At 45.7% G+C, this 22,480-nt stretch overlaps 1 protein-coding gene across 2 annotated transcripts in view; it reads right to left on the bottom strand.

The window, feature by feature from the left end:
• The window catches only part of ATRN (attractin), a 159,788-nt gene that overhangs the window by 78,848 nt on the left and 58,460 nt on the right, over positions 1-22,480 (bottom strand). For both annotated transcript variants that reach the window (XM_064448827.1, XM_064448828.1), the window contains exons 10-19: positions 20,413-20,567; positions 16,319-16,403; positions 14,490-14,710; positions 13,248-13,369; positions 12,598-12,736; positions 11,005-11,186; positions 7,743-7,959; positions 6,294-6,479; positions 3,546-3,779; positions 2,703-2,840 (exon numbers count right to left, since the gene is read on the bottom strand). In XM_064448827.1, the coding sequence (XP_064304897.1) occupies positions 2,703-2,840; positions 3,546-3,779; positions 6,294-6,479; positions 7,743-7,959; positions 11,005-11,186; positions 12,598-12,736; positions 13,248-13,369; positions 14,490-14,710; positions 16,319-16,403; positions 20,413-20,567 (1,679 nt within the window). The remainder of the gene's footprint in view (positions 1-2,702; positions 2,841-3,545; positions 3,780-6,293; positions 6,480-7,742; positions 7,960-11,004; positions 11,187-12,597; positions 12,737-13,247; positions 13,370-14,489; positions 14,711-16,318; positions 16,404-20,412; positions 20,568-22,480) is intronic.

The raw sequence follows: 22,480 nt of genomic DNA on the forward strand, positions 1-22,480 counted from the left end.
AGGGAATACCAAACACTAACACTTTTTCCAGCACTGAATATTTCATAGAACCATTAAGGTTGGAAAAGACCTCTGGGATCAAGTCCAACCATCAACCCAACACCCCCAGGCCTCCTAAACCATGGCCCCAAGTGCCACGTCTGCACGGTGTTTGAACCCCCACAGGGACGGTGACTCCCCCACCTCTCGGGGCAGCCTGTGCCAGGGCCTGACCGCTCTGGCAGGGAAGGCATTTTCCCTCATCTCCAACCTAAACCTCCCCTGACGCAGCCTGAGGCCGTTCCCTCTCGTCCTGTCACTGGTGACTTGGGAGCAGAGACCGACCCCCCCCTCACTCCAGCCCCTCTCAGGCAGCTGCAGAGAGCGAGAAGGGCTCCCCTCAGCCCCCTCTGCTCCAGGCTAAACCCCCCCAGCCCCCTCAGCCGCCCCCCAGCACACTTGTGCTCCAGACCCTGCCCCAGCCCCGCTGCCCTTCTCTGGACACGCTCCAGCCCCTCAAGGTCCTCAAAATTTGCCATTTTGAGGATATTTATGGTCCCCATGCTGCTGGGGCCACTGAGGTAACACTGCAAATCTGCACATCAAACTACCAGGACTCACACTACGCACTAAGCGTGCAATTACATGGATGCTTGTGCATCAGGGTGGAGTTGTACCAACGCCCACCTCCAGCGGATGTGACTGCAGGCTCTAAAAACAGAGCAGCTCACAACATTGCACATAAATGCACAAAAAGAGTGGAATCTGCACATCATTAACAGGAAAGAAGGGAGGCTCAGAGGAGGGAAAAAGTGGGAGCTGGCTCTGTTGTCCATCAGCTGATCCTCATCTGAAGAATTCCCCCCTGGAAGCCTCACCGAGCAAAAATGACTAATGGCCAGCAGTCACCTGGCTGCATCACATAGGATGATTTCCTCTCGCTTTCCCTCTTCCAACCCACCTTAGTCTTCCTGCTCAGCTTCCTGCTTCCCTCATTCTTTCGCCTTCACAGTAAACAGCGTTAAATCACAGCAAATTAAAAACGCGGGCCCAAAGCACTTGAGAGCAAAGCACTTTTGACATGAGCTACTAGTTTCATCAGATAACAAATGAATGCTGTTCCACAATCTCTCAACACATTTTCTAATTTCTTTTTCAGGCATCTGGATGATTTGAGTCTATCATTCATTATCTCAACAACAAACTATTTTTGGACAATCCTCATGTGAAAGAGTCCGAAGTAACTTACTCAATTTCCACATGCATAGAAAAGCAACAAATATCAAAAGGCACGTTGGGATCCAATGATTAAACCTGAAGGCCCGGAGTAGAATTATATATTTTCTCAGGCCAACTCAGTCTCAATTTATTCATCCCTGCACTTCCAATTATCTTCACATGAAATGAGTTTAAGAATATCAGCTGTATATAATCTCACAGATCATGTTCTGAAATCAAGTCTCACAGATGCACCTTCTCCTTTGTACCCGTGCCGCTGCGCCGCCTGTTGTCACCTCACATCCCCGCTACTGCAACACCCTCTTCCCTAAGCAGGGCAGCCTTGACCCTGTCTCTGACCTTTTCATCCCCTTCCTTGAATCTGTCCGCTGGGCGGTGGTTCTTCATAGCCTCAGATATCGCCTGCCTGCTCCTGCTTTAGGGAATAGGACATTTGTGCTCCAGCTATTGACTCTCATCTTCATCCAGAAGGTCAGTGCTACTTCCAGTACAGACACTAAATGAATTTCCAGGTATTTTCTACTGGACTGTCTCCACAGTTTGAAGGCTTTGAGTTGCTCCTTCCATATCCCCTCATTAATCACCTTATTTCTTCCAGGATGCCTACAAACCACCCGTTTCATGGAAGTACCAATACTACTCTGACACCAAACGACGTTATTTCTGTTCTGCCTCTTCCATCACTCTAAGGATAGCACTCCACCGAAATGCATTCCATCAAAGCTCTTCGGAGCAAGAAGCACCTGCCCTTATACCTGCATATCGCCTACCACAGCTGGATTCTGGTTAACAAGCGGTCTCCCCGTGCTACGCTACAAAATTTGCAGCAATTCAGAATAACGTTGCGAGGTTCAAGGCCAAAACTTCAAATCTTACATGTTCATTTCTCAGTATTACATGTACTGGTCCTCTGAGAAAGGTTTTTTTCCCCCAGTTTGTTAACTGGATCTTGCACAACTGGAAACCGTTCTTCGTGCCAAAGAGTCCCAAAGCACTTTACAAACTTAAAATGCAATTTTAACAGGGATCACCTAATCCTCAGCTGAAATCCAGCCAGCTCCTCAGTGAAATATGGCAAGCCCTTTATGAAGCAGACAGTTACAACAATAAACACACAACACATTGACCAGATGTGATAGAAGGTGAACTTTAGAGAAGCAGAAATTTGTTCAATACATTGGGATTAACACTGTTTCTTTTCAAATCAGGATCGTCAAACACTAAAACGCATGCATTTTTCACGGTGGTCATTTAAAGTTTACAAAGGAGGGTAAAAAATCATCTTTATCTGTGCAATGAAAGTGAAAGAATTTCATCAAGCACTTTCCATATCTTAGATTTGAAGAAACAAGGATCGTGCCTTGCTTGCAGGAAAGAAAAAAATGTATTATCGGGGTATAATTTCAGTTAAGATAGCAGAGGAATGAGTAAAGAGCGAAAAACAGCAAAGACTTCAGTGCAGGAAGACTTAAGGCATCACTTACGCTGACACGTTCCCCCATTGGTAGGATCACCGTAGTAGCCCGAGATGCAAGTTTCACAGTGTTTGCCAGTTGTGAGATTTTCACACTTTTCACAGATGCTTTCATTTACGCACTTACTGTGCCCGTTACACTGGCAGGCTAAAGAAAACAGAAGAGGATGAGTATTTGTGCTCAGGTACAGCACCTCCCAGAGCATCTCAGAAGTCTGTGTCCTGCAGAGGTGGAACGAAACCGTTTCGTGCGCCTTCCAAAGAGGTTCTCACAGCCTTGCCGGCGACACATGAACCCAAAGAGAAGTGTGCTGAAAACCTGAAGTTTAAAGCAACACATGGAAAACTGAACTCCAAAACACTGCGTGGATATTGGGACAGATGGGACTGGAAGCAGCTGGTGGGAGAGATTTACAAGGAGGAGTGGGGAAGGAAGGGTTTAGCAGCAGTCAAGTAATTTTATTCTGTGTGTTTGGTGTCAAAAACATTATATCAGAATGGCCCTGGGAATTACTAGCAGTTAAATCAACCTTCAAAGAATGAATTGCCTTTCTTTCAAACCACCCTAAAATGAATATAGTCAAAAAATCAGTAAAGGTTTGTAGGGAAAGGACAAATTTCTCTAGCGTAATGCATAGGTAAGTCTTCAAGCAGCAAATCTCTGCAGCTCACCTACAGGTACCTGCAGAACTTCCATCTCAAAATGCATTATTTGTGTGCCCTCCAAGCTCTTTTCCTCCCTCCATTAACACGAGGGAACACAGACATCCCTACAGTCCGAAAAAGCCTCCCCCCTTGCATTTAACTGTTGCTACGGCTGAAATGCTTGAACAATTCAGCCTTGCTCATTCACCTGGACACTGAATAAAGGACCAGTTGTAGCTGTTCTCCACAGGACACATGCTGACATTAAGGACGGGCTCCAGGCTGTGTTTCCCTGTTGCAGACGGGGTTGGCATCTTGACCGGACCTCTGTAGGAGCCTTCGATGCACTTCCCCTTGCCGGTGTTGCTCGGATCGGTGCACCAGCCACAGCCAGGCTGCTCCAAACAGTGAGCGCACGTGCAATAGCCTGAACAGTTTTCAGCTATTAAAAAAAACAAACATCAAAATGTGGAATAAATCACTGTTCCAGAACACAGGCGACAAGGAACACAGGAACCCGTGTATGTCTTTTGTGACCTTAAGTATTTCTCTCACCAAATCTGTAAACATTTGTTCTGACAGTCAGTGTAACACACATATTCGTTCCTATCAGCATATTCAGTCTAGAGTCTAGGATAACGACCAAAGGGTGCATTAATCAGCGAGCGCGTTACGAACCAACGTGATACACACGTCAGGTTTTTCTAACCATTAAACACCACCCACTAAAACCGGAGGTTCACGTTTCCAACCACAAAAGATCTCTGACTGATTTACAACAGATCGGATGATACCACGAGCCACCCAGAAGCAAAGGCTACAACCCAGTTTGTTTACTCGCTTCTTACCACACGTTTTCATATCACACGCTACTGTTTCAGGTATTTTATCTGAGTCAAAAAGCACAGAATACTAATACCAAAGAGAATCTGCCTTCTTAGGATGCTCAGTGAGCCACATGCAGATCCCCTGGGCCCAGCAATCAGCTAAAAGCCATCGCCACCCTTTAACTATTCCTTTCTCAAATGGGGTTTTATTTCAGGGGTGACAAACTCTTCACATACAGAAGGGTTTTTCTGTTGCTTTCCCCATACCGTCTTAAAAAATATTGTGTAGATTCCTGGTGTTCCAAGACAAGCAGACTTCCTATCTTGATGTTTAAATTGACAATATTTGCCTTTAAAAATAAAAGTAGTAGGAAAAAAAAAAAACTGTTTTCCATTGTTTCAGCCTACTCATCTCCTGCTTGATGCTTCCTCCTCTGACTTTTGACCTCTGGCAATATGGGAAGCTCACGCTGCCCTGTTTCACTGTTATTTGAAACTTATTTTCTCCATCTCTTATTTTGCAACACTTTGAGCTTCTCAGGCTTATCCTCAGCTGCTTCCAAAAGTTCCTGGAGCAACTGCAGCAACTCAAACCGCTCAACTTCCCTCCTGGGGAACCAATGCACTCCTCTCCCTCTACTACCCGGAGAGCCCTGGCTTTCCTGGCTCCCCGGCCCAGCTCGCCTCCTACAGAATTCAACATAAATAAAAACACTTGATAAAACTGTTTGACCACTTTTTAGATTTCTAGATGATTACACCCCAGTTTGCACACAAAAAGTGGCATTCCAAAGTACCATAAATCTTTTGCAGTTGCCTCAACTCTACCTAAATGGGTGGGGGGGGGGAACCTTTATTTAAAATACATCAGAAATTCCTACTGTGGGCTGTATGTAGACAATACTTCAGAACAAAACACTCGTGTAAACCCCAATTTGGATTTCATGATCCAATATTAAATTAGATGTCTCCACATGTGAACAAAAGAGATACAGAAGAGATACAAAAAGAAGTTAATCACATGAAATTATGTAACAATTAATTTGAAGGGCAGGAATTCATATAGTGAAAGAAGTACTTCTCTCTCTGAAAAAAAAGTGGAGGTTTCATCAACTCACTTGAAAGCCTCCTCCCCAGCTGCCCCTTGGGGAGCAACAACCCCCCCCAACCGGCACAGGCTGGGGGGGACCTGCTGGGGAGCGGCTCTGCTGGGAAGGCCCTGGGGGTGCTGGGGGGCAGCGAGGTGATCCTGAGCCCGCACCGGGCCCTTGGGGCCAAGGGGGCCAGCGGTGCCCTGGGGGGCATGGAAAGGCGTGTGGCCAGCAGGGCGAGGGAGGTTCTCCTCCCCCTCTGCTCTGCCCCAGTGAGGCCACATCTGGGGGGCTGCGGCCAGGTCTGGGCCTCCCAGTTCAAGAAGGACAGGGAACTGCTGGAGCAAGGCCAGCGCAGAGCTGCCAAGGGGATCAGGGGCTGGAGCATCTCCCTTGTGAGGAAAGGCTGAGAGACCTGGGCTTGTTCAGCCTGGAGAAGAGAAGGCTGAGGGGGGATCTCATCAGTGCCTATAAATATCTGAAGGGTGAGTGTCAGGGGGATGGGGCTGGGCTCTTTTCAGCGGTGCCCAACGCCAGGCCAAGGGGCCACGGGCACAAGCTGGAACACGGGAAGTTCCCCCTGAACATGAGGACAAACCCCTTCCCTGTGCGGGTGCCAGAGCAGGGGCACAGGCTGCCCAGAGAGGCTGTGGGGTCCCTTCCCTGGAGACATTCACCCCCCGCCTGGACGCGGCCCTGTGCCCCTGCTCTGGGGGTGCCTGCTCCAGCAGGGGGTGGGACGGGGTGAGCTCCAGAGGGCCCTTCCAGCCCCCAGTCTCGGATTCTGTGATTACCTGCAATTTAGGTTAATGGATAGTTCCCATAACCGGGACCTAATTCTGTTTAATGCTCTACACGCTGCAGAGTACGCCGCAGGACGAAGCCACACACACTAAGCTCCTGGGGTCAGGTCCCTCTTATTTTTGAAAGTCCCCTGGCCAGTATGACCGAAGTGCAGACTTTGATGACTTTTGCCAGCAAGTGTCAGCAAATACAAGACTCCAGCCCACCCGCCAAGACTCAGGAGCAATTACTCACGCGGACAACTGCTCATGGTGTACCACTCCATGCACTGCCCGTAGGGGAAAGAGGCCACGTAAGCGTTCGAGTCCACGCACTGCTTCATGTTGCTGCACCACATGCACTCGGAGCTGCCGCTCGTGCACTCGCCGCACATCGTCCGCAGGGCGCAGGGCGTGCGGCACTGCTTGGCGCTGTGGTTAGCTGCGGGCGGGAGGACAAGAGTCAGCTTTCTGCCAGAAAGAAACAGGTAACGAGCCCCAGGATAGAAAGATAGGAGACAAAAAGCCCTGTCTGTTATTCAGTTCAGTATCACAGACTTGAAACGCTTCCTTTGTGGTGTGGTGTTGCTCGGTGGGGCTGGAGATAACTAATACCACGGTGAATATGAGAAATGCAGTAAATACTGTAAAATCATTTCTCTTACTATATATCTTTCATGAGTGTTAACTTTTTTAGGGTATCCACCTAAAAAACAATGTAAATAGTGTTATGAGTGTGGTCTTTATCTCTCTTCAGGTCAGTTGGTGTGTTCCTTAGACAATCCCCCAAGCGAAGCGTTGGGAAGAAACCCCACGTTTTATGTGAGCACGCTGTTTTAAAGTTATTTGATCAGTTCCACACATAAAATGAGCCTCAAAAGCAGAACTAACTCAGGAGTTTCTGGTGCGAGCCAGTGCTTTATCATCTGTTTCAAGTAACTGTTCTCAGACCATAAAAAAACAAGTTAAAGCTTAAACCAATTCCAAGTGCTGCAAGTTAAAATATACAAAATCTGGAGTTCAGGTTCCACATTCATGATCCGTATCCTGCACTCCCCCAAAGAATGATTTAAGGTGGTGTAGCTTAGAAATGACTTAGAAATTTTATGTAATCAACCAACTTTATTAAAACTTAAAGAGGCACTAACCGGTCTTCAGAAATAATCAGCTCTAATGGAGAGTTAACAGACCAAGCAAATTTAAAAGATACGCAGTTCCAACAAAGCTAGAAGAGTTTTCCCAAGAGCAAATAGCATCTTTTTCAATGCTGTCATATCTCCAGAGTGTCTTGCCCAATTAATTTCAAACTTTGATAAAATCCTCCTCTGGCTACGGAGCAGGGAGGGAAGGAAAGGGGAGTTCAATTGGAAAGTTTTTTGTGGTTTGTTTTTTTTTTTTAATTGCTCCATACCATAATTAACCTAAATGTCACATCCAGGTATGCAATTTAGAGAAAAATAATTAAACTATAACGTACTTCAAGCATTTTACAGTTAACAGTGTAAACGTAGAGCTGTTATTAAAATCTCCAACTCCTGCATTAAATACCTACACAAGACACACTCTCAGAACCATTTTTCTTTGACAAAGTCACAGTGTGGCCAGTTTTAAATGTAACGAACGGGATCCTCTTTACTCTCTAGGAAATATAAATACATGTTAGCCAACCCAGTCCCCACGAGACACACAAGGTCGGTATCTTTACCTGGCCTTTCGCAGACACTGCCATTGACTTCGTTGATGCACGTTGCTGCCTTCAGTCCTTGCTGGAAAGGCTCAGCTAAATAACCACAAAATCCAGCATCACTCGGTTCATCGGGGAGCCACTGGAGCAGGGTGTTGGTGAAGGGAGACATGTCTTCCCAGCACCAATACGATACGTTGATTTTCCTCAGTCCAACCCACGGAGTCAAGGTTTTGGGCTAGAAATAAAGGAAAATGAGAGATTTAATACCCAGTTTTATTAGCTTAGGTATTAAAAGAAAATACACATCACCATATAATGCTCATAACAACTTTGCCAGGTTTGGTGTTGTAAAAATATAATGAGGGAAATACTTGTCTCGCAGTGCTGTCAGAGTTAAATGCCACAGAGACAGAGAAATCCTTCAGGAAACACCAGATTTTATTTTTTTTTCTGTTTTCCAAACTGTATTTCATAGAATCACAGAATCATAGAATCATTAAGTTTGGAAAAGACCCTTAAGATCATCGAGTCCAACCACTAACCTAACACTGCCAAGTCCACCACTAAACCATATCCTCAAGCACCACGTCTACACACCTTTTAAATACCTCCACGACAGTGACTCCCCCACCTCTCTGGGCAGCCTGTGCCAGGGCCTGACCCCTCTGGCAGGGAAGGCATTTTCCCTCATCTCCAACCTAAACCTCCCCTGACGCAGCCTGAGGCCGTTCCCTCTCGTCCTGTCACTGGTGACTTGGGAGCAGAGACCGACCCCCCCCTCACTCCAGCCCCTCTCAGGCAGCTGCAGAGAGCGAGAAGGGCTCCCCTCAGCCCCCTCTGCTCCAGGCTAAACCCCCCCAGCCCCCCCAGCCGCCCCCCAGCACACTTGTGCTCCAGACCCTGCCCCAGCCCCGCTGCCCTTCTCTGGACACGCTCCAGCCCCTCCAGGCCCTTCTTGTCCCGAGGGGCCCAACCCTGAGCCCAGCACTCGAGGTGGGGCCTCCCCAGGGCCGAGCACAGGGGCCCCATCCCTGCCCGGCTCCTGCTGGCCACCCCAGTGCTGACACAAGCCCGGGGGCTGGTGGCCTCCTTGGCCACCCGGGCACTGCTGGCTCATGCCCAGCCGGCTGTCAGCCAGCACCCCCAGGGCCTTCTCCGCCGGGCACTTCCCAGCCCCTCTGCCCCAGGCCTGGGGCGCTGCCTGGGGTTGGTGTGACCCAAGGGCAGGACCCGGCCCTTGGGTCACAAGTCCTAGCACTTGGTCACTTGGGTCCTAGCTATCTAAACCAGGAGAAGCAGTCAAACATTCACACTGGCCGACTACAAAATGAACTGCAAGTTGCTCTTTACGTGTTTGTGACTGCTGTAAATGGCTAGACACAGGAGAAAAGGTTTCTGGAGGTACAGTTTGACACGAGGAAGAAAACTAGCAGTCCCCTATACGATTTAAAATCTACCTACTCTACATTCTGGCTAGGAGACCTCTGCTGTTCAAGAGTGTGTATATATGGAGGCGTGGAGAGACAGAGCAGGGCAAACCTAAATTAGTGTTGCTGGCCATAAAATTGTCCATGCGAAGAACCCGTAACACACCTATTTCTACTGGCAAATTATCTTTTGCACACTTTTGTTTTGAGGAGAGGCACTTTAATTGTATTGCTACAATATGTTATATGACTGTTAAAAATCTTTTCTCCATCAAAGCGCTTCGGTGGCACAGCTGTCCGAGGAAAGCTTTACACCATACATCTTCCCTCACTGCTATACATAACCATCACCTGCTTCAAACTGATTTTACACACCCTCAAACCTTAGAGCTGCAACTTCTAACAGCAACAGGGTTCCACAGCACTATGTGCCAACACAAACACATTTTCTTCTTATTATAAAACATCTACACATACCTGACTTATAAAAGGAGTAACTGCAAAACACAGCCTCCTCCAGCACCGCAGCGGCGTGCCGTTGAACAGCAAAAATACAAGTACCAGACACAGGGTGGCTTTTGAGCAAAGGTATCTTCCCACATGCCAAGCACTCAATACTAATATCTACTAAAAGGGGCTAATGGTTTCTTTAGATTTCTAAGCCTTAGTTTTAAAATGATACTGTACCTGAAAAAAAACCCGTAAATTAACAATTTCTTTCTCAACAGCGTAAGGTTCAAACACTATTAGGGAAGGGCTGCCATGTGTCTTTAGGAATTTACACTGCACTTAACCACCGGGATATCCAGAAACACCTGGAGCTGTTGGAACCACGTACTTTTACAATATCACAGGCTTGGCTTCCTCTCTTTACAAAAGATTTAACAATCCCGCCTGAATTGCATCTTTTCTTGGCTAAATTGAACCCCCCCCCCCCGAAAACCCTGCAGTTGTTGAAATGCCACTTTAAAATTACAAAGGGAATCAAAGCAGGGAACGTTCTCCTTTCAACAGGGGAATGTTTCTCTTTAGTACTGAAGTACGTTCTCCTCTGAAAAGCAGCAACCCTACTGCCTCCAGCCTCATTTTTCCTATATAAAACTCTTCCTGACTGCCAGCCCTGCCCACAGCGGCCTCTGGGACCCACGAGGAGTTACTCCGACGTGCCATCAAGCCACAGCAGCTCAGCAGCCTAAGCCAGGCCTCTCAGCAAAGCTGCACAGCATCGTTCTTTGTTAGGGCTTTAGCACCATCCACACAACCCGCCCCGCACACCTCCACGCTTCTGCCAGGGACTGGGGGAGAGAAAAAATATCTTTATTTTATTGATGCATGAAAAGGGACAGATTCCAATTCACTTCTCACCATCTCTGACAGAAAAGCACCTGCCACTAAATCAAACATAAATAACTCCAAATAAGCCAAACAGCTCTACAGAGTAAGAAGCCGACATTTTAAACAGCCGCTTTCCTGAGCGGAATAAATAACTTTAAATGCTTTACGTTAAACACCTCCAGTGCCCCAAAGGGACCTTTATTTATAAAATATTGTGTACGAGTCACGAGAGGACTCCTGCTGCAGTCATGTATCCCACAGGAGAAATGCGCGTGTGATTTCATTATAGAAAGCAATACCTTTGAGGCACCCGGTATGTTTATATTTATCTTTCCCATTTACATTCTCTACAATTTCAGTTCAAAAGCACCCATAGGGTATGTTGAATTTCAAAAGAAAAATCAGTCCTCTTCAGTTAAGAGGCAGGCCTATTCTGTACGGAGCATACAATACCACAGCAAGGACTTCTCCACAGTCAGAGCTTAATTACTCAGGGGACATAAAAGAGAAGCACTCACCGAAGACTGCATCTTCTGCAGCTCCTTTAGAACAAATTCTACCTTTTTCTGGGTCGTGAGAGAAGCCAGCAAAGCACCGTTGGATCTGCAGGACAGTTTGGCATGATCATAGTTCTCCTTTGCATTTGTGATTTTCAAGCAGGAGTTGCCCACCAAATGCCAGTTTGTTCCACAGATATTTTCTAGAGGGGGGAGAGAGTAAAACCAGAGATGCAGGTGACCCTCACAACGCTCGCAGCAGTGAAAGAGCTCTTCCACCAAAATAAAACCTACAGCCCTGTCCCAAACCAGCACGACTTATCGGCATGCTCGGAAGTATCAATATATAACAACGTCGGAGGAAAAGGAAAGCTGTTGGGGGAGCTGAAGTGTGACATTACCATTTTTTTACCTGGAGTAGGTACTCAGAGCACTTACCTACAACATCGAATAATGAAATCACTGTAGAAGCGCGAGCAAAGGAAAGCAAATGAGTATTTTTCTTAAAGTCACTTACTCAACCCCAGCTGTTAGGATACAGAAGGGGGTGGTTGTGCTAATCCTGTCCACAGCACTGAACTTCCAGCATTAATCCCCGTTTCACCTTGAGCACGGCCGTGCCCACTGCTGAAGATCTCCTTATACGTCGTGGTTAATTATTTCCCTCACTCCTAACTATCCTTACAGAGAAACCCGATGGACATTTTCAGTCTGAATTGCTGCAGAGCTGACATCTGGCTCCACCACCTCAGTTTAGATTTATCTAACAGATTGAAAAGCTCTCAAGTGTCAATTTTTCAGATGGGCTTTTTTACATGTATGATCAAGTCACCCCCTTTTCTACAACAAACTAAACAGACCAGGTTCTTTACCTGTCTTGTTATAAGATGTTTTTCCTCACTCTGTTCTCCAAAGTCTCTTCATCTTTTCGCTTTTCCAGACTAGCAAACACCAGACCTGGACACATCCAGACCTTTAGGGGAAGGCTTTCCAGGCCCATTGAAAGGTCCTGCCTGTGGTGGTTTCTTCCCTTTCTCTATATTTTATTAACTACCAACACTAATCACTGAAGATGCTATATTTCTCTCCCTGGGAAAAAAAAAATGTTACTACAGGGGAGCTAATAATCATCTCCTCTGAGCTCCCCCTGGAAACACTCTAATAAGAGAATTTTCCTTATACACTTTAGGTGTTATTTGCCTAATTTGTCCAGTATGTGCCATTACGCTTTTGCACAATTCTAGTTTCTAAAATTAAATAGCATGCATTATTAAATCTAATATCTTGCAGAAGCCTATTATATCAACAGTACTGCTTTTATCAAATGAAGAGAGAAAGATGAAATACAGCCTCATAATTATACAAATGGTCATACTCCTCTTCAGTCAATTGGGACTGAAAAATATTCCATCAGACTTTCTGAATTTACTAGAAATAAAGTTTCATACCAAAGCTGGTATGATTAAACAACATTTTTACTTCAGCTTAGCGCTAAAATATTACAGATTTGGGGGTAAAAACACCCCCAAAACAAGCGGAAAAAAAAACCCACAACATTTGGACTGGGTGAATTTGGGGTTTTTTTTTTCTTACACAAATACAACCAACACCTACCTGGTAGAGCGATGCACTCCTGATTCCTAGGTTCCCACTGACAGTTCTGATCCATGGCACAGCTTTTACAACTTGTCTTTTTGTTACAGTAGTAGGCAGGGTTATCCTTAGGACAGTTGTCATATGCAGTAATAGGAACCTGAAATAAATAGCACAGGTGAGTTGTTTTCCCGCCTAACCAGTATGGGTCTCTAACAGCCATGACCACCACGCTGAACCGCACAGTTCAGACCTACAAAGCAAGGCATATATTCGAAGCTGTGCCAGTGGACACAGCCTGGACTGCACATTCAGGATATTCCCCCAGGCCGCCACCTGACACATTTTCCTTACTAGAGCTTTTATAAAGGGGTGGTTTTTTTCTAGGGAGGGCTCTACTGCCAGCAAACCCCGATGCCTGTGTGCCTTAGTGAATAATCACACAGCCTCTTCCCCGCCCTCCGCCATCCTCCTATCTTAAGTGGAAAGCCCCACAAAAAGCCCTTGGACCAACTTGGGGAACAAAATCCAGGCATGACAGCAGCTCAGAGCTACGCAAGCGCTGGAAATAACAAACCACCATGGGTCATAACACCGACGGACGAAGGCGTCTGGGCATTTCATATTTCAAAGGTTAAATTTAAACTACAGAAGTATTAGAGAGACTTTACCTGTTCCTCTGTGCAGTTGTTATGCATTGAGATACACTGGTCAGTGCACCATTGACAGTTGTTTGTGTTTGCTGTACAGCTGTAGCAGTCTGTAATCTGATCACATTTTTCATTGTCTACAGCTATTAAAGAAAAAAACCTGCATGACCAAAAACAGGCATTTCCTGACAGAGCTCTAAGAACTTGATTATATACAGCAAAAGATACAACCAAACAGTAGTGCCTGTAGATTTCCCGTTATCGACTACTTAGCAAATCAGGTACTTTCATGTGACTGAACTGATAGAAAATCACAGTCATTTGCACCATCAATCATTTTTAGTGCCCGAGGATCCGTAAAACACACCGCCAGAAAACGCACCAAGACATGGAAGCGCGTGAACTACGAGCGGGCACGTGTGCTCAGTCAGTGCCCAGGCAAATGATGCCAGAGGACGTCTCCCAAGGACGGGGAAAATCTCCCACCCCAGGCCCATTTTGCTGCCAGCCTGGCCTTCAATTACATGGAGCATTTTCATGCAAAACTTGAGCTTTCCACTTCATCTTCCCAATCACTTAACGCCTCTGTATTGTGAGAGTTTATTGTACGTTGAGAGCCCATCAAAGCAATGTCCCTTTACATCAATTTCTTTTAAATAATTAAAGGCTGCCATCTATTACAGAATCAAGGTTTCGATAATTCAATTCAGAGCAACAAACGCATCAGGATAAAGCGTCGAAAAGTTGTTTAAAAATTATCATAGGGGAGAACACAGGAATCAGACCTTAAAACAAACGTTCTTTTTGTATGCCCCTATCCATATAATACTGTAGAAGGAGAAATAAAGTAACTTTTCTTAAAACACTCTTCCTGCTGTCTCTCTTGCGGAGCACAGGCTAATGGCGCGGGACCCACGCCCCGGGGTGCTCCCAGCTAATTGCTGGCTGGTTCTTGGAGCAAACATCGACAGGCCTGATTCCTGACCGGTGTCGTCTGTTCGGGATAGGAAAGTAAATACAAGCAGCATGGCAGGAAATAAAAGAAGCAGCTTCAGGGGGAAGGAGAGGTGGAAACACCTCCAAGCCACTGCGGCCGCTTGGTCAGAGGAAGGTCTCCCAGGGCACTTATGGAGGCAGAGCTACGGCCCCTCCATCTTAAACTGATTTTGATAATGGCATACAACTAACGCAGGACAGAATGTGGAAAAGAAAAAGGCTCCGCGCGCCTTTTGGAAAGGGGAATGGAAAGAACGTGACACCTACCTGGCTTGGGAGGACAGTCTTCAAAGACCTTTTGCTGCTGCTCCAAGGTCGCCATTTCCCAGGGGAGGCAGTGAGGAGGGGTGGCAGCCCACACGCACCTGACACCGGGACCTGCTCGCGAGCAGGCTGTTTCGTTGTCAAAAGCTTCACATCTCTCGGGTGTGTACTTCAGTATGTCGCTCAGCAGGAGGCTGTTGAAGCCTCCAAATACATACATGGTGCTAGACAAAATGCAGGTAAAGACATAAATATTTGTCCCTGTGTTTACAGACCAGGCGCGGCTGCAAGTCAATGTGATTCAAGGTGTGAGCAAGGTGTTCTATGATATTCCAGCAGGTCTAAATTGAAATAAATAGCTCCTGGTTAAGGGCGGCACTAAAGAAAAGGTCAGTCAAGTTCCACTGTTTCAGAAAAGCCACAGAATCTCAACACACGGATGTTGAGACAGAGTCAAACCAGGCCGAGGTCACGGACCAACCTTCTCCTTCGGCCAAAACCCTGGGTGGCGCCTGACCCATTTGACTCCACGTGAAATCTGCAGAAAGGTGGGATCCTCCCGTAAGGAACAGTGGCCAGAGAGGGAGGAAGGCTAAAAACCGGGGACGCGGTATCACACCATTAAACCAGCGTTCAGAAACTGTGACAAAACAATTCAGCGTTGTCACATCTTGCTACAGGGCTGCGGCTAAACCACAGTTGTTTCCGCGGCTGTTTGCGACTGAGCAAAGAGTCACTCTGTCACCTTAAAAAAAAAAAAAAACCCCCAAACCAAACCCCAAACCAAAATAATACTGGGAGAAGGGGAAGGTGAGTTTTTTTAAACCTTCTTTTAGTATCACAACTGCTTCAGGAACTATCAAATTTCATTAGCTACAGAAAAATGCCACCTAAAAATCCCTGTGCATCCATGTTTGTAAACGCACATTTAATGAGACAGTGACGAAGAGTTGATGCAACTGAAAAGAAGTTTTGGTTGAATAATAAATATTTTTTAATCTGATTTTCATCCTACTTGAGGATGAAAAGGAGAACAGGCTTAGTTGTCCTTCGGAGAAGCAAATGCACGGCTGGTGTTCAGCATACACTGAAGCAAGCAGGTAGTGAGTGAGTTTTTAGAGGCAAAAAGAGTATCTAGAAGCACACCCACCTTCTCAACGCAGTGGCACTTATCTGCCTGGCTTAAACTGAGCTTTAAATAATGTTACTGATTTACAGAAAGTATCCTCACAGGATAAGGGAAGCAGAACAAAAGACTCCTAAGAAATACCCTTTCTCAAACTTGGTTCCACAGACTCAAATACAGGAGCAGGTGCTCACCTGAAAGCACGGCTGTTATTACAGTGATGTAATGCTTAACAGCAGAAACCCCACCTACAGATTTCACCTAAATGCTGAACACCACGTGAAGAGGAGCCGCACGGGATAAGCTATGCAAACTGAAACACGGACAGGTTTAGAAACCATGAGGGGAAGGTTTGGAGACAAAAGGTGTCAGCGCAGCTAAGTAAGAATCAGAGTTATGAAATAAATGAAATGACAAAATTTTGAAAGAAATAGAAATATATATAAAAAATAAGAAACAGATATATTTAAAAAAAAAAACACAACAATTTTTGAAAGAACTAAGTGAGCTGAGACAGTTTAGTCCAGTGAAGAAGGGCCGAGAGGGGCAGGTGGGTGCTGCAGACATTACAAGAGTGCAGATCTGAGAACTTTGAGCGGTTTGCAACAGCACCTCAACCCTCTGGTCTCACCGTTACCGATCTACACCCGTACAGTTATCGAGGTTTGAAAAAAGCCGCCGCCCCCCAGCTCGTTTGTAACCTTACCTGTTGTACAGCACGGCAGAATGTCCAAACCTGTTGACATCATGATGGAGACCCGGGCGAGGAAGAACAGCCCACCGATCGCAAGCTAGGATTAAGGAAAGCTCATTTCAGAAACGTTCCTCAGCATCATTAATGATTCAACTGAAGCAGCACGCCTCCTGAAAGATCCCGAAGTACTTGAACGACGGGAGAGACCATTCCGCCCGCCACCAAAACGCAAACCTCGAACGAAACAGGGCAGTTCACGACAGCACTGCGTAGCCTTCTTGGGCAAGATTTAAGACTTAGTCTTCGCCCCAGCTGCCACGGTGGGACTAAAAGGGAAGGGAAGGCCCTAAGGGCTCTGCTCCCTCATCTAAACAGTTCAGGAGAAAGGACAGTCTCAGGGCGTTGTGTCGAAGGGGTTACCAGCCTTCTGGCAATCACGTGTAATTAAATGGCGGTGGCTTGAGTCCCTTTTCCTCCTTTACTAGTGGAATTTTTCACTGCATAACAAGTTCAGTTTTTATCTGTTTCTATGTGAATTATTTGCAGTTTTGCCCCAAACCAGCATCTCTGAGAACACAGACTTTTTTTTTTTTTCTTTTTTTTCCTCCATTGCAATTATGTTCCTAGAGGGTAGATATCCATGTTTTTAAAAATATTTTTCACTCATCATAGCTTAAGGATTTGTGGTTGTTTTTCTCTTTTAATATAATGTGAGATTATTCCATCTTTTTCTATTAGCATAACATTTATAAGTTCTGCTTCATTTTTTACTCCGTTTCTCAGGTAATTTCTTCCTTTAGGCAGCACGAAAAAAAAAAAGAAAAACCCAACCTAAGGAACATATAACCCACCGAGCAATCAAAGGAACAAAAGCAGGAGAAATCAGTCCAATTCATATCACACAAACCTCGCGAAGTGGACGGGATCGCCTTGGCGGCCCACGTCCCCGAGGCAGCTGCACGCGGTTTATGCAATTAGAACAGAAAAGTCAATCTGCTGTAAAGATCTACAGAGCCCTCAAATACTCGCAGATTCTTTAATACAAGATAAAACTGTCGCGCCATGGACCGAGCCTCCGAAAATAATTTAAAAAAAAAAAAAGCCCACGAACCCAAACCAGAACGTAGATAAACAGAGGGCGAAGGCAACAACCTCACTAATTCTTCACCACATTTAATTGGAGAGAACTGTTGGGTGAAACAACCGTTCCTAACCTCTGCTCCCGCAGAACCTTTTATTTATCAGCACTCTTGAAGAAAAGATACAGGACCCACTTGGTTGGATTTAATACTTCGATAAACCATTATTTTGTTCCATTTTCAAAGGATTTAACCTAGCCCGGCATCGCTCCTGAGACAAGCATGCCCGGTTCCAATTTTTAACAGGAGACTTCAGCAAAATCAGGCAGCAATTTGCAATTTTTATCCAGCGAGTTGTGAGTTATGCGAGGCCAAGAAACATATTTTTCTAGATTAATAGAAGGCCTGGAATGTTTTGCTTTCTAAGCTTCTTTCCCATCTTTAACTGAAGATTAAGTATTGGAAAAAATGAATGATTCTGAAAATACAGAGAATTCTCTCCTTCCTGACTTATGAGTTAAGCCAAGCCTAAAACTTAAAATGCACAGGATTTGTGAAATACACTATTCAAATAGAACACGTATGTTATGAACACATCCAGCCTCTTTCTACATTTGTCATCAGAACTGAATTTTTGATGGGGTAAATAGAAGACTCTTAATTTCCCTCCTGTGGGGAGAAAAGATGATTATATAAGCATAGCCTTTACATGAACTTTTCACGCTGATTTTTTAAAAAAGCATAAAGTTAAAACTTATTTAGAAGTGAAGAAGAACGGCTGCTTAAACCACAGTAACTGCATTTTGAGCCAGTCTGCCTGTGAAGTTTCTGTTCTTGTTCTAGAGACCTCCCATAGGCAAGGGACGTGACCCTTCGGAAAGCACAGCCCTCGCCTCGTCACTCCTGGAGACAAACACAGCGAGGGAAGGGCTGCAACTCACATGCGGCTCCTTCGCTGCTGTGAATTGTTGAGAGGAGGTAGAGGGTTCAAGTAAGACATTTGTCCACCCAGAGACTGAACTGCTGCAGAGCAGGAAACTCGTACAGAGGCTGGAGAGACCACCTTTGGGGCTAGGAAGGGCTAACTGGTCGTACAACGTAGGAAAAATACTGCGAGACTGCTCTAGCCAAGTGCTCGCCCGACCCGAACACCAACGCCATCCAAAAGCTCGTCCTGAGAAGCCGCAAGAACCGCACATGCGGGCAGACGGCCGCATTGCCAGGCTGAAACCCTCCAAAGCCGGGCATTACCTGGACAAGCTGGACTGAATAAGCCCCAACCTGATCTAGTGGAGCACAAAAGGGATGGGAAGCATTAATGCATTCTCGGATCTACCTCATCTGTTAAACCTCCAGAGGGTCTCAGCACACACCTCAGTGACAGCTGTTTGCATCCTACACACAAAAAAGAAGATAACATGTCCTCACGACACTCAGTGCACATGGTCAGATTGCTTAGAAGTTTGAGGAAAGAAAACCAGAAGAATTTGACGAGGTGAAGAAAATGAGTTAGTGCAGAAATGAGTTGTAATGGCAAAGGTTAAAGGGAAGATCTGGTTTTGAAGCCTTTATTTTAGACAGCATTTTAATGGAGTCTTAAATTTTAATTTGGTCATGTGAAGAAAGGTGCCTTGCCATGAAAAGGAAAGAAAAAATTGTCTTTTTGTGAAAAAAAGCTGTTGTTCTGGCCTGAGAGTCTCTACCTTAAGGAATGAGGGTACCCAAGAGCACCAGAACACCTGTGTAGAACTGGGAAGGACTGGGCAAGCTGACTACAACGCCCATTTCATGTAACAGGAACCTGCCTCTTAACTAAATTGAATCAAAATGAACATCGTTATTGGCATATTTTGTCAAATTAATGACATTTGTGTTTTGCAGCTAACGGACAGTTCAGTGGGTCAGGGACCACAGCAAAATGTAGCAAGAAAAATCTATCGCTATTGCTGGCAAAGTTTAAAAAAAAAACTGCTCTGTCTGGACCGTAGGAACACCTCTTTCAATTCAAGACAACACTCAAAATCCAGCTAGTCAGGAGCACACAATAAATTCCACAGGGATATGACTTGAAATCACAGGAAGCGGAAGAGAACGATCCCTGTAACAGGCAGCACAACGGCACAAGGGTGCCAAACCCTGCGGCTGGAAGTGATCCGTTCGCTTGCGTAGTCCTTTCACAAACCAGGAGCGACACCTCAGTGGACTCCAAGAATTCAGGTTTACGTGATTATTTCAGGGAATGAATCACGAGAGCCCGCATTTCAGGCGTTCTGAGAGCGGAAGGTAGAATGCGGTATGAGAACAGAATGGTGATTTGCTTCAGTGTGAATTATCTGGGTGTGCACGCGCCTTCTTTTATACCATTTCTTTTCTTTGCTTCTTAAATGCGTCGTCTCTGGACTTCAAATGCACAAATAAATGCTGCCCTCTTCTGGCTAGCTACTCAAACTCACCAAAACCCAATCCTTCCAAATCGAATCTAATCATCCGGCTTTTTGGTTAAATAGTGCTTACGGGGATATTTATGCTTATAAAGCACACCTATATCAAACCTGGCATTACAAAGAGCGGAGCCAAGCAAGTCAGCCAGCCTGCAGTTAAAACAGGAGCGTGTAACGTACAAGTTGAGCTTCAGCAGCGTCCAGTGCGTGTAACTGTTCCAACAGACTGTGGTTTTGAGAGAGCATAGATTTAAAACACCCTCAAAATATCAGGCTAGCTTTACGGCCAAGACAGTAGAACAATATGCTTTCCATTTAAGAAATTATTTTTAACGCCCAAGTTTGTGTATAAACTGTCGGCCAAATAACTGCTGCTGTGTTCGCCTAGAAATCGCTGCACCAGCTCGTTTGCCTGGAAATGTGTAGCAAGCTAAACGAGCCACTCCTGATTACACATTCTTCTGCAGTACGCTCAGTAGCAGTTGATATAATATACCCAGCATGTAAATTAGTCTTCCTGAAGGCAGCTCTTTTTGAATATCCAAGAGTTGGGGTTTTTTTAAGTCTTATTTCTGCGAGGACTTACCGATATCATACGCCATAAAATCGGAAGAAAAGCACTTTGCGCCGTGGCTCATGGAGGTGTCATTGTGCGTGTTTCCTCCAAACACCAGCATGGTTCCACTCGTTATCACAGCCGTGTGCAAATAGCGAAAAAATCTACTGTCTTTAAGAATTGTCCTTCAGAAATAAAAACAAAATACATGCATTACTGATACTGATTAGTACTTGGCAAAGACAGAGCAATCCGTAAATCCAAGCTGAAGGAGGTTTCGGGGTTGTGGGGAGGAGGGGAGGGGGGATATTACTTAACTACCTTTTCTAACGAGGTATTTAACAACTTACTTTCCACACTGTTCAATTCCTTCTGTAATTTAATTCTCTCATCTTCCCATCTGCTCGCCAATTTATAGGAGAAATATATCTATGAAAGCCTCTTTCCAAAGCTATGGATCTTAAAATCATCAATTCCTTCCCTAGGGATTATCAAGTTTTCACACTAACTGGGTTTTGGAGCACAATCAGCTGCAACTGCTGATACGGACGCTGCCCCAGAGGACTCCTGTATTTTAGAGGAACTCTGATTTTATAGTAACCTAAAGAATTCTTTCAATCTGGGCATCACCTCTTGCTCAAAACTAACAAGCCTATTTTAAGGAAATCTGTGCAGCTGCTGCTAACGGAGCCCCACAGCTTAATACCTGCAAAACTCAATGCCTCATCCATGACCAAATCACAGGAGGCATTAATCACACTCGTCACTGATCTCCCCTTTAATCAGCGTGATTAAGGGCACTGCGCACACAGGGTCACCCTTTGTACAACCTCCCCACCGCTTTGAGAGGGTGGGACCGCAGGAAAACCCCCGGCCACGGCCCCAGCTGTGTCGCAGGCAGCGGCGTCGCTGCCTGCAGGCTGTCACAGCAGCCCTGCACAACTGCAGCACCCCGCACGCGGCCCGCGCCGAAGCCCAGGCTTACACGATGAAACAGTCAGCAAACGGTGTATCAGCGACCCGGACACGGGACCCGCTCCTAACGCACGAGCAGAGGTACCGCAGCACACGGGGGCTCTCGGAGCATCGCTCCGTCCCTGCCAGGGCTACGGCGTTAAGACCGCGAAGCTGCCAGTCGAAACACCGGGGGGAACGAGGGGAGAAATACGCTTGCCAAAATAAAGATCAGGGGACTGCTTTATTGCCCTTCCATGAAATCACAGGAGGGAGAGTGGGCCTAAATAACTGAAGAGCAAAAAAAACAGTCACTGGTACCAAAAATGTATAGATAAAGACGAGCAGACGCTCCTACACGCCTCGCTGCGAGGCGGCTGCTCGCCTGCTCCGGCAGTCCTCTCGAGACTGACAAAATAGGTACGACGGAAGGAAGTTGGTGCTGCAGCGGTTTGGCAGAATATCGTCGCATTTGTAACGCTTTCTGCCTCCTCAGCCAGATTTGCCCGCTCCACGGCCGAAGTGGGGCTCAAATGACCATAGAAAGGAAGCGCGGTTATTACTGCAAGGGCAACGGGGCAGGAAGGAAGGTTTTTGGAAATTAGTCACTAGTTACCTTCCTTATCAGTATCGACTCGCAAACAGTTGCTGCAGAAATACAAGCTCTTTTAAACTCTCAAAAAAGGTGATGTGGTGACTCATATTTACATGGGCTCATTCAAAAGACAGTCTCCTTTTCATCAGGAGGCTTTAAAAACAACTTTAAGAAAAACACAGAATTGAGGAAAATTCGTTTCACTTCGATAGCTCACGGTTGTGAAGGTTTGCTATAGCTTTTCAATAAAACTCACCTTTGGGCAGGAAAAAAAAATCACGGAAGATTTCAGCTTAAGAAATGAATGTTGCGAGCAGTTACAGAGCCAGAAGAAAATGGGGTTATAATAGAAATTCTTTTGCGGTCTTAACTGCAGAATGAATTATCACTCACTTGACTGCAGCAACTGCACTCGTATGCACAGCCTGTACGGCTGGCAAGAAAATCCCATCAAATATTTTTCTTTTCAGCTTTAATACGACAATAGATTAAAATGGATTTCTTGGCGTATTCACAGCCTTGATTGTATGTGATTATATGAGTCTCTAT

Source organism: Phalacrocorax carbo, chromosome 4 (genome assembly GCF_963921805.1).
Source record: "Phalacrocorax carbo chromosome 4, bPhaCar2.1, whole genome shotgun sequence".
Lineage (NCBI taxonomy): Eukaryota > Metazoa > Chordata > Aves > Suliformes > Phalacrocoracidae > Phalacrocorax > Phalacrocorax carbo.